Source organism: Grammomys surdaster, unplaced genomic scaffold (genome assembly GCF_004785775.1).
Source record: "Grammomys surdaster isolate TR1022 unplaced genomic scaffold, NIH_TR_1.0 339, whole genome shotgun sequence".
NCBI classification, from domain to species: domain Eukaryota; kingdom Metazoa; phylum Chordata; class Mammalia; order Rodentia; family Muridae; genus Grammomys; species Grammomys surdaster.
The window spans coordinates 959,676-971,773 of NW_021604758.1; the positions used below are offsets into that span (position 1 = coordinate 959,676).

Sequence of the window (12,098 nt, forward strand, 5' to 3'; positions counted from 1 at the left end):
GCTGGGGGCGTGGCTCAGTGGTAGAGCCCCTGCCTAGAATCCCCCAGTGAGGGGCTGGGGGCGTGGCTCAGTGGTAGAGCCCCTCCTAGAATCCCCCAGTGAGGGGCTGGGGGCGTGGCTCAGTGCTTTGGGTTCCAGCCCTACCGCGGAGGAGCAGCAGCAGCAGGCGTACATTTTTCAAATTGCAACACAGACAGATGTGAGCTTCCTGCCGCTTGCTGCTTCTAGGCTGGGTGACCTTTTCAAGCCCAAGTTCTTCCATGTGTAAAATGGAGACACTTAAGTCACCCTGCAGGGTCTCCTGGAGCAATTCCAGTAAAAGATCTGACACTCTTTGCAGGCCGGGCCACAGGGTCGGGTGCCTGTCCCCACAGGCCACATCTGGCAGGGTTTGCCTTTGCTTCTGCCTGGGTTTTATTTTGTTTATTTAGACAGGGTCTCAATGTTTAGCTTCAGTTGGCCTTGAATTCACATCAATTCTCCTGTCTCACCATCTGGAAGAGCTGGGATTGCACATCTCTGCAAATGTGAGTTAGAGCAGGTTTTGGAGCTAGGCAGAAGGGCATTAAGGACAGAAAAAGGGGCTTGAAAAGGTGTCAGGGAGGGGTCGGTGAGATGGGCCAACAGGTGAAGGTGATTGAAGCCAAGATTGATGCCCTGACTTTAATTCCTGAAATCCACATGGTGGATAGAGAGAACAGACTCTTGAAAGTTGTCCTTTGACTTCGACACATGTATCATCACACACACACACACACACACACACACACACACACATTCACACTAAAGTAATAAGAGGTGTCAAGGAACCAGGCTCAGCGGCCTTCAGTCACAATTCTAAAACTAAGGAGGCAAAGGCATAGGATCATGAGTCTGGGACCAGAGAGTTCCAGGTTACCTGCGTTATCCAGGACGCCCTGTCTCAAATTCATAAATGAAAACCTCCAAGTGACAAGAATCTCACAGCCCCAAGACCTCCAAACTAAGATTCTAATTCTGAATAAAAGAACGGGTGTTCTAGAAAGTGATGAACAGTGGTTTTTGTTTGGTTGGTTTGTTTAATTATTACATGTACTTATGTGTGGGGCGGGGGTGGGGCAATGCGCGGTGTGGGGTTGGTTTTCTCTTTCTACTGTGTGGGTCTTGGAGATAGGACTCACATTGTCAAGTTTGGTAGCACCTACACCCTCTGAGCCATCTCCCCGGCTCCTGTTTTATTTGTTTTTTTTTTTGAGATGGAGTCTGACTACATAGTTTTGGCTAGCCTGGAACTCAAGATACTGGGGTCATATAGTTGTACCAGCACCCCCCCCTCCTCCACACCACTAGGAGTAGTCTTTTTATTTGTTTGGTTTGTCTTTTCGAGACATAGTTTCTCTGTGTAGCCCTTGCTGGCCTAGAACTCACAGAGAACTAACTGCTGCCTCTCCCTCCCGAGTACTAGTCCGTTTTTAAGGCTCTTCTAAACCCTGAATTAATAGCAGATCAGCACGGAAGCCTGATGCATTCTTTCCCATCTCCTGGAGTAAAAGCCAACAGGAAGCCCATCCTTTCAGGCTCTATCTCTAAAATTCATCTTCAGTCAGACTGTGTGCTCCCTCAGGGTCCCATCTCCGGGCTTAACTCACCAGCCTTTCCTGCTTGGGTCACCTCCTGGGTATGAACCTCTCAGGCTTCGTCTCCACAGACAGCCAGAGAGAAACTTCGATGGCTGGCATCCCTCTTCTGTGCTAGGACCTTCAGTAGCTTCCTTCTCACTCAGAGCCCTGCATGTTCATGCCCAGCCCCTCCCTAACCTCTCCTCTCTGACCGGCTGGCCCAGAGGCTCTGCCTCAGGGGCCTTTGCATGGGTTGTAGCAGGTCACCATGGCTTCTTCCTTATCTAGCTTAATGATGGCAGGATCTGGTCACCATAAATAAACTTATGATTGGGGCTCCCTAAGACCAGTGGAAACAGGTTGAGAACTGCTGATCCAGATGGAAGATTTTCTCCCAAGCACGAATGGGAGTGGGACACTGGGTTTGAGAAGGAAGACAGACTTGTGGGGACTTGTGGAGTTTGAAGTCTATGTGGTGAGAGGGATACAGGGATTCTGGGTGTCAGATGGTGTATCGGGAGATGATGACAAGGATTCTTAATCTGCTCCCTCCAACATAGAACCAACCACCTCCCATCTCCCCAGCAGAGCCACAGGGGAAGAGGGCTCTAATTTTCTTCACTGCTATATTCTGCGGCTTAGAACAGTGGTTGGTATTCTGGAGGTGCTCTGTAAATGTACTGAATGAATGATGGGCAACCCAAAAGTGCTGCACTTCCCAGTATGGGGAGTACACACCTCCAAGTATGAGGGTACACACTTTCACCCCAGCCTGGGGAGACTGATACAGCAAAAGCCTATGCAAGCGTGTGAACTTCCATCCTAAAACAGCACAAGCAGCAGTTGGATTAGAGTGTGTAGGCTTTCCTTCGAGGGTACTGGGGAGCCACAGAAAGTTGGAGAGTTGTAAACAGAATTAAGGAACAGGATAAAGTTTGGAAAGGTCAGTGAAGAGTCAAGAAAAGTCCTCTGGTGCCAGGTCCCGGTGGGGCAGGTCTTTAATCTCAGCACGTGGGAGGCAAGAGGCAGGCAAAACTGAGTTCAAGGCCAGCCTGGTCTACAGAGTGAATTCTAGGACAGCCAAGGCTACACGGAGAAACTTTGTCTTGAAAAACAAAAACAAAAAACAGAAAAAAAAAAAAGAAAAGAAAAAAGTAAATAAATAAGACCCTCTGGATCAGGGTAAGGGCTTTATTGATGGAGAGATACCTAGATCAGACGTTCCCAACCCCGTGAGTCATGACCACTGAAGAAACACATATTTCTAGTGGCCTTAGGAACCGAGACACCACCGTTTAGTAGTAAAATTAGTCATGACGTAGCAAAGAAAATAAACTTATGATTGGGGCTCCCTAAGACCAGCGGAAACAGGTTGAGAACTGCTGATCCAGATGGAAGATTTTTCTCCCAAGCAGGAATAGGAGCGGGACACTGGGTTTGGGGAGGAGGTCAGACGCGAGGGGACTTGTGGAGTTTGAAGTCTATGTGGTGAGAGGGATACAGGGAGTCTGGGTGTCAGATGGGGGAGCAGGAGAGATGAAGTCATGAAGCGGGGGAAGATGCCTGCCCTGGTGCTAGAAACACATTTCCTGCAGGCTTCTCGGCAAGTAGCTGTGGTGACCTTGCAGGGACACGGACAGTCAACACCACGCCCAGAGGCAGTGGCCAGAGACTGGCCAGTGGGAACATTTGATTCTCTCTGCCTCCGGCTGGTGACAGCTCTATAGAGATGTCAGTTGGGTCCTCAAACACACTTCCTCTCTCCCGGGAGGAATGGATGAGCAGACTTCCTGCAGGCCAGAGGAGAGACTGCCTCTGGCATAAGTAAAGCCTAGATCGAGGAAAGACAGGGCAGGGTTGGATCTGGGGGGTAGAATAGTCTGAGGGAGGAGGGGTAGGTTCTATACTCCCTGTCAGAAGGAGGAGGTTGGAGGAGAGTCTGGAAGCCTAGTTTCTTAGATTTCCAGCCTGGGTGGCTCCTCCAGTCCCAGCTGGTCCCTGCACACCTATAAAACATCCTGTGTCCTACCCCCCACCATGTCAGGGTGGGGCAGGGTTGGAGCAAACCCTTCAAGGCCAGAGGGCTTTGAGGGCCAGCATCAGCTGCTGCCTCAGCCACCTGGGTAATTAATTAATTACATTAATCATAAGTTCCCACCCCTGCAGAGGACATCCGGAGTCTGTCAGAGGGGTGAGAACTCATCCAGAGCTGCCAGGGTACACGGCTTGGGCTGTGTCTGGATTTCTATGTGAGCCTCCCGAGGCCCCTCTGGACCCTTAGATGCATAGCCTCCCTCTGCTGCTGGGGCTCAGCTCCCAGAGGACCTCCCCTGTGGAAGCACAGGCTCACCAGGGTGAAGCTCTCAAAGGCTCTTCCTGGCTAGGCCCTGGGATAGACCACTCTCACATCCTGCCAAGAGAGTGGATACCTCAGTGTACATCCCAGTCCCAGGAGACTCTGACCTCTGCTTGTGTACAGATCCTACTTCTAGGGTCTGTTTCTTCTCTTCCTGACCCCTTGGCCTCTCATTCCCTAGAGTACCTGCCTATTTCTCTAAATATAATATATACACACAAACATATATGGAGAAAGAGAGAGGGAGGAAGGGAGGGAGGGAGGGAGGGAGGGAGGGAGGGAGAGAGAGAGTGAGTTTCAGAGTCTTAATATGTATCTCTGGCTGTCCTGAACTCTCTAATTAGACCAGGCTGGCCTCGAACTCAAGAAATCCACCTGCCTCTGCCTCCTGAGTGCTGGGATTAAAGGTGTGTGCCACCACCGCCTGGCTGAGTCAGGGTCTTAAGTAGTCCAGACTTTCCTGAACTTAATTATGGAGCCAAATATGATTTGGAACCTCTGAGGCTCTGGACCTTCCATCGGCAGGATTGCAGGTGCACACTCCCACTGGTGATTTTCGGGTGCCAGGGATTGAACCCGAGGCTTCATGCATGCTAGGCAAGCACTCTGCCGACTGGTTCGCTCCCTCCTTTTCTCCTGAGAGAAGGACTCAGATAACCCTGCCTGGCCTCAGTCTCACTATGTAGTTGCAGTCTTGAATTCAAGCTTGGATTCTAGTCCTGGGCCACCATGCGTGGTTTCGGAAGTTCTGAGAATGGAACCCAGGGTTTCAAGCATGATAGGTAAGCTCTATCCACTGGGCCATGGCCAGACCATCTCCTGCTCCCCACCCCCCATTCTTTCCACTCTAGGGCCAGGGCGGCCCTGGGGGTGGACAGTCTGCTGCCTCAGCCTCCCCCACGCTGGCACTGAGATTACAGGCCGGACTCCACCACACTGTCTTTCCTGAGACAAGGTCTTCCTATGTAGCTCAGCCTGGCCTTGAACTCTCTACAATTGCCCTGCCTCAGCCTCCTTCGAGTGCTGGAGTTACAGGTGTTCACTCTCCATCCCTGTCTTAGGTTTCTGTGACCCTGGGGTCTCTGAGTCTCTGTGTACCACCACCCACACCTCTCCACGGCTCCTGACACACTTTCTTATTGCCGGGGCCAGCTCTCCCGGTCCCTCTCCTCCTCCCCTTCCTGCTCTGTTTCTCAGCATTGCTGGGGCATTAAAAATGTAACAACATCCCAGGCGGGGGCAGGGGAGCTGGCCCTTGTGCAAGACTCCCTGTGCCTCCTGTGTCTTTAACTCCCTGTGGCCCCTACAGGCTGGCTGGCCTTGAGACAGGCCTGTGCTCTGACCTCTGAGTCACAGGATCTCCACAGCCCTTTGGCTGGGGTCTTTTGGTCTCCTCTCCTGTCACCAAACCTCTCTGCCCTTCCAGTGTCCCTGCCGACACCCCTCCCAGCACCCCAGCATCCCTGTCCCTTTCCAGTATCTTTCTGCCCTCCCTTGCAATCTTCCTTCATTCTTTGTGCATGACTCCATCCTTAGGTCTGATTCCTGGTCCCCTCCCTCTCTTGGCTCTTGTCCCTATCCCTGCTCTCTATCCTATTCCTGCCTCTTCCCCCCCCCCCCATTTCTTCTGTGCTCAGTTCCCCTTCCCTAACAAGAAGAGACAGCCAGGCCTGCCATCCCCTCCTCTCCCCTCCCCCGCCACTGTGTGGGGCTGCCTGGATGACACAGATGAGGAGAGAGATAGGGAAGAGTGGGGAGGGAGGCTCAGGCTCACGGGAGGTCCAGGTGGTGCAAGCCCCATTCCCAGAGGAGGCCAGGAAGCGGGGAGGCTGAGTAGCTAGAGCCAGGGGGACAGGGATGTAGGGAAAGCAAGAGAGAGACAGAGAGAGCAAAGGAAGGACAAACAGAACAGAGAGGAGAGAGAGCCAGGAGAAGGGAGATAACGGAGAGAGAAGGGAGAGATGGAAAGGGAAATGGAGAGAAAAAGAGGAGGGAGAGAGAAGGAATGAGGAAGTGGAGACAGGAGCCGGGGTGGTTAGGAAATGCCAAGGTCCCCTCCTCAGCGTTCACAGGGAAGGCCCAGCCCCTGGGAATCCCCCCAGGGATTCGGCAGAGAAGGGACAGTCACCACAGGTCTAGGAAACAGGAAGGACTTTGGGGAGCCTGCCCAGCATGGCTTCTGGGTTGCTGGCTTTTAAAGGCTTCCAAGGCACGGAGTGGAACCCTGGGAGAGAGAGAGTGTCCTGTTGGGTTTCCTCCTTTGCAGGCTGGGAAGAGGAACAAGATTTGCTCTGGGGTTCTGTGGAATCTTCTGTGAGGTATCACACGGGTGGCTTCTAAGAATTCACCCAGAGGGACAGGTACTGATCTCATCTATCTGGGAGGTCAAGGCCGATGACCTCCAAGGAGGCATCGAAAGAAAAAGGAGGCCAAAAGTGATAGGCATTCTCCCCACGATCCATCTGATCCCCGGTCTGAGCAAACTCTCCAGAAACTCCCCGCTCCCCATCCCATAGTGTGTAGTTAGAAGAAGCAGCCAGGTCACCTGCTAGGGGCGGGGCGAGGTCAGGACACCTGTTTACACGCCCCCCCCTCCAGCCTCGGAGCCTCTCCCCTCCAGGGCTGGGGGGTAGAGAGGGGGCGTGCCTTGGAGAGGAGGCTCCTCCCCTTTACCTCTCCAAGTGCTTCGAGGACAAAGGCGTGACCACAGGAGAGATAAGGTCCCGAAACCGGGAGTCCCGACTCCCGAGCGCTCCAGCCCCGCCCCGCCCCTCCCAAACTAGGTGAAAGCGATACCGGAAAACTTCCCCAGGGACGTTGCCACTCACAAGGAAAGGGGGAAGGGGAGGAAAACTGCAAGCCTCCCGGGCTAGGACTCTACCTGGGACACAGCCGACTAAGTTCCTAGTTTCAGGCTGAGACTTTAGTCTTTGATTATATTTTGGGGGGGGGGGCAAAGGCCAGAGTTCCCTGATCATTAAATTCCACTGCCTACAGTTAAATCCGAACCTGCCAAGACAGTGCCTCAGGCCCCCAACTGCACCTGGACCCTAGCGAACAGAGCTCTTTGCCCCACAGTTAAACCCAGGACCCACAAGTTTGAACCCCCTTTCCCCAATTCTACCTAGATCCCGGTTAGGCTCGCCTTCTGAGATCCTGGAGCAGAACCTCTTAATTTCCCCAGAACCCAGGGGTCAGTGTCTGTAAACTCCCTGAGGCCTGAGGCTTGCACTCCAGACTCACACCCTCCCCGCCTCAGGGTGCCCCCAACTCTCAACATTGGTTTGCCAAGGGCTCCCAAAGACCGAACTCCACCCCCCTCGTCTAGGGAACCTCTACCGTGGGTCCCTCGCCCCCAATTCCCCCCGGGCCTCAGATGCCCAACCCAGCAAGAAGGAAAGGAAAAAAGAAGGGGGGGGGTCGTCCCTCTTCACCATCACGACCCTCCAGCTAGTGTGAGTGGGGGGAACATTCTCCACATTCCTGAGGGGGGGAGAGCAGAGACGGAAATCCAGATTCCGGATAAGTGATCGGCACAGGATGGGGAGGATTTAACCCCTTCCACGCCGAGGGAGGTGGAGGGGGACGGAAACCCGGGTTAGAATGGGCACTTGTAATTAAGCGGGGTGCAGAGAGGGAGGTTAGGAGACTCGGAAAGAGACAGCCCGGTGTGTTGAGGGGATCTCGATCAGTAGGGCCAGGCTGGAAGGGGGCACGAGGAAAGGGGCCTCGGGGAGCTGGGAGTGAGGTGGGGGACGATGCCCCGTTCCCTCCCTTCTGAGGACTGACGAAGGCATCCGCGCGTTTTCACCTGTTTCCTGAAGCAGGAGCAGTAGCAGCGGCAACAACGGCAGCGTCGGTGACAATCTGGACGGCGGGAGGACTGCGGCCCGGGCCATGGGGGGCCCGGGAAGGGACTGGGCCCGGGCAGGGGGTGCCTAGGGACCACTCTTCGTGTACCGATCGGCTGGGAGGGCAGTCAGGGGTCTGAAGTGTCCGGCTCCAGGCCGGCTTCCGCCGCTCACGGCTCCCTGGATCAGTTCTTTCGGCCCAGCTTTCCCTCGCCTGGCTCTCAGGATCCGCGCCCCCCGGCCCCTCGCTTAGCTCCAGCGGGCCGGACTCATGACGTCACAGGCCCCGCCCCTCTCCGCCAAGCCGATCCTAGGGCTCAGGCTCCGCCCCTCCCAGAGCGATGGCCCCGCCCACCCCGCGTCCCACACCTGTCTGGCCCCAGGATTTTATCTCCGCCTTCTCCTGGAATTAAGCTATCTGACCACGCCCACCTGCCACGGAGCCACGCCCACACGCATCCCGGGAAAGACCCACTGCGCCCCCTACTGGTCACTCTAATGAGACGTGATCACACCCCCTTCTAAACTTCCGGTCGCCTCCCAGCAGAAGAAGCCATGCCTTCTCGCCCAGACCACGCCCCACTGCCCTCTGGTTAGCCTGAGTATGTGAGTTCTCATAGGACCTCCCTTCCTGAGGCACCGCCCCTTGACGAGGCCACACCCCTGTTCCAGCCCTTCTCCTAGTCCTGCTGCGGTGGTAGGTCGGGGTCACTTCTCTGTGGACCCGTTTCTTTCTGATCTCTGCCCTAGGTTCTCGTGTCGCCGCATCATTTCTTTCCAGATTTCTTCTCTTTCTCTGTCTGAATCTCCCTCCTCATCCCCATGTTTCTCTGTGGCTCTGCTCTGGTGTTTCTTTGTCTATCCTTGTGCCTATGTCACTTGATCCCCGTGTCTCGTTGCGTTCCTTTGACTGTGTGCATCTCTCTTTGCGTTCCTGTCACTTTCTGTTTCCTGTCTCATAGTTTTCTCTGTGCCACTTCTTAATGTTTCTGTCCCTGCATCTGGCCTCTGCGTCCCTCCCATCCAGTATGTTTGTATATCGCAGCCTTCCGCTAGGGGGCAGCATAAACCAATCCAGCAAGCCGAACCCCGCTGGGTGGGGCTGGACCATCAGTCTGTCCTCTGGCCCTACAAGTCCCTTCCGGTTGTCCTTGTCCCACTTTCTCTATCTCACCAGAATCCTCTGGTCTTTGTGGCTGGTTTTGAGGCGGCCCCTTTGTCTCTTCCTAGACTCTCCACTCCCCCCCCCCCCCCCCCCCCCGCCTTTTCACATTCCCAGGGCCGCCAAGGGGAGCTAATGAGAAGGTCCACTTGTTGGGGATGGGGGAGGGGAACCGCTACTCAGCTGCTGGAGTACCTGACGGCCAGATCCTCCCCAAGGGCCAGGCATTTGGAAGTTTCTTGCGAGAGAGCCACCGGGGCTGGGATAGGGCCTCTTCTCCAGCCTGCCACACACATAAAGTCCCTTTCCCATGTAGCAAGGCCCAAGGAGTGGACGTTGGCTCTGACCTCTCTTCCCACTCTTGTTAGTGATCCTGTTTGCTTGCTAATCGTTTTGTGTGCTTGCAGGCCATGCCTGCTTCTGAAGGGCAGATGACAGCTTGCTTTGAACTGGTTCTTTCATCAAGTGGGTGCTTGGGACCCCAACTCACATGGCCAACTTTGGGGCAAGTGCTTTACCTTCGAAGCCATTCCACCTACCTTTGGTTTTGTTTTATGAGATGGCGTCTCGGGTCGTCCTGGCTAACCGGCTGAGGGTTAGCAGTCCTGGGATTGTAGGCACGCACTGACACTCCGGGCCATGTGGACTGTTCAAGATTGAACTCTGTTCTGAGCCGCTGCCACATCCCTTTCACAGCGTTCTTTTTTTATTTTTTGTTTTTTTTCGAGACAGGGTTTCTCTGTATAGCCCTGGCTGTCCTGGAACTCACTCTGTAGACCAGGCTGGCCTCGAACTCAGAAATCTGCCTGTCTCTGCCTCCCAACTGCTGGGATTAAAGGCGTGAGCCACCACCGCCCGGCCTTTAACAGCATTCTTAATAAACAGTTTGAATTTTGGCTGCCCACCAGGCACTCATGTAAGCCTGCTCCCAAATAATCCCCCCATCAAACCATGGAGGAGGTAGGGAAACTGAGTCATGGGGAGGGAAAATGACTTGGTCCCAAAGGTCAGGATTACAAAAAGAGGCAGGTCCACAATGGACGCTATTCAACATTCCTTTGTCTTTGTTCCTTGCTCACAAGAATCTCAGGAAGGGGGTCAGGTTGGTGCCACACAACTTTAATCCCAGCACTCAGGTAGCCAAAGCAGAAAGAGCTCACAGAATTCCAAGCCTGTATGGTCTACAGATCCAGTTCTAGTTAGCCAGGGCTACACAGAGCAATTCTGTCTCAAAACACCAGAATCTGAATCCCAAGAATTCCAATAAGGGGGGGAAACACCATAGTGATCACGTGATAATCACCATGTGACGAGCATCATGTGTGAAAAGTCAACTAAGGCACAGGTCCTTTCCAAACCACCATCAGAGAAGGAGCAGCGTGAGGTTTGTTGGTGCTTTTTGTAGCTATGCAACATGACATCCAGCTAATATCTCAGGCTTCGAACGAATATGACATGAGGCTTGCTGTATGAATAACAGGCACTGAATAAACACATTGTAGTTCTCAACTTTTCTTTTTCTTCAAGACAGGGTGTCTTAGGGTTTTTATTACTGCAACAACGACAAAAAAAAAGAATCTTGGGGAGGAAAGGGTTTATGCAGTGACAAGTTTGCAATTTGGGTTCCTTTAAAAAGCACAGAAGTATTATGACTATGTTTTCATTTTAATCCTAGGTGTGGGGATAAGAGGCTGCTTCGGACTGTCTGCAGCAGCTGACTATGATTTGCTTCGTGCTCTAGCAGAAGCGTGGTCTTTTTTTTTTTTCAGCTGATAGTTTCTGCGACTGTGTCATGTCTGGAATTTTGGGAACTATTGAGAGTTTAAATAAATGCTAGAGCCCCAATAGGTGTGGGTTGGTCGTGGTTTGTTAGTTGTTATTCTCAAAGAAGACATATAAGGAAAGAAATTAGATTCAGGGATCGCTTTCTCTTTCTCTCGCCTCTATCCTTGTTTCTCTCTTGCCTAGTGATAGCAGGTGAAATGGGGCGTGGCCTGGAATAAAGAAAAAAAAATCCACAAAGTAGCTGCAGGTTTATTTGCTTTACACTTCTACATTCCTGTCCATGACTGAAGGAAGTCAGAACATGAACTCAGCAGGACAAGAACCTGGAGGCAGGAGCAGAGGCCATGGGGGAATGATGTTTACTGGCTTCCTGCTTGTGACTCACTCAGCTTGCTTTCTTATCGAACCCAGGGCTGTCAGCCCAGGGATGGCCCCGCCCACAGTGGGCTGGACCCTCTCCCATTGCTTGCTAATTGAGAAGTGTTTTTCTTTTTCTTTTTTTTTTTAAGTTTTATTTATTTTATATATGTGAGTACACTGTTGCTGTCTTCAGATACGCCAGAAGAGGGCATCGGATCCCATTACGGATGGTTGGGAGTCACCGTGTGGTTGCTGGGAATTGGACTCAGGAACTTTGGAAGAGCAGTGAGTGCTCTTAATCACTGAGCCATCCCTCCAGCCCGAGAAGTGTTTTCTAGGCAGATCTTATGGAGGCATTTTCTCAGGCTCCTTTCTCTCTGATGGCTCCAACTTGTGTCAAGTTGGTACACAAAACCAGCCAGTGTACAGGGTCTCACTATGTATCCCTGGCTAGCCTGGAATTTGCTATTTAGACCAGGCTGGCCTTGAACTCACAGATATCTGCCTGCCTCTGCCTCTGTAGTGCTGGGATTAAAGGGGTGCACCACCATATCCGGAGTCTTGATGGCTTTTTTGGTTTTGAGATTTAATTTTATGTGTCTGAGCATTTTGCCTGGATGGATGGGCAGCATGTGAGTTCTTGGTGCCTGCAGAGGCCAGAAGAGGGCAGCAGATCCCCTGGAACCGGAGTTATGGGGAGTTGTGAACTGCAATATGGGTGTTGGGAAACAAGCCTGGGTCCTCTACAGGAAAGAACAACAAATGCTTACAACTTCTTGACTCTTTCTCTATGTGTATGTGTGTGTATGTGTGTGTGTATGTGTGTGTATGTATGTGTATGTGTGTATGTGTGTGTATGTGTGTGTATGTGTATGTATGTGTGTATGTGTGTGTATGTGTGTGTATGTGTGTGTATGTGTATGTATGTGTGTATATGTATGTATGTGTGTATGTGTATGTATGTGTGTATGTGTGTGTATGTGTGT

At 52.6% G+C, this 12,098-nt stretch overlaps 1 protein-coding gene across 2 annotated transcripts in view; it reads right to left on the reverse strand.

The window, feature by feature from the left end:
* The window catches only part of Nectin2 (nectin cell adhesion molecule 2), a 32,807-nt gene extending 24,683 nt beyond the window's left edge, over positions 1-8,124 (reverse strand). For both annotated transcript variants that reach the window (XM_028778709.1, XM_028778710.1), the window contains exon 1: positions 7,766-8,124. In XM_028778709.1, the coding sequence (XP_028634542.1) occupies positions 7,766-7,853 (88 nt within the window). In that variant the 5' untranslated portion in view covers positions 7,854-8,124. The remainder of the gene's footprint in view (positions 1-7,765) is intronic.
* Between the last annotated feature and the right edge of the window lie 3,974 nt (positions 8,125-12,098).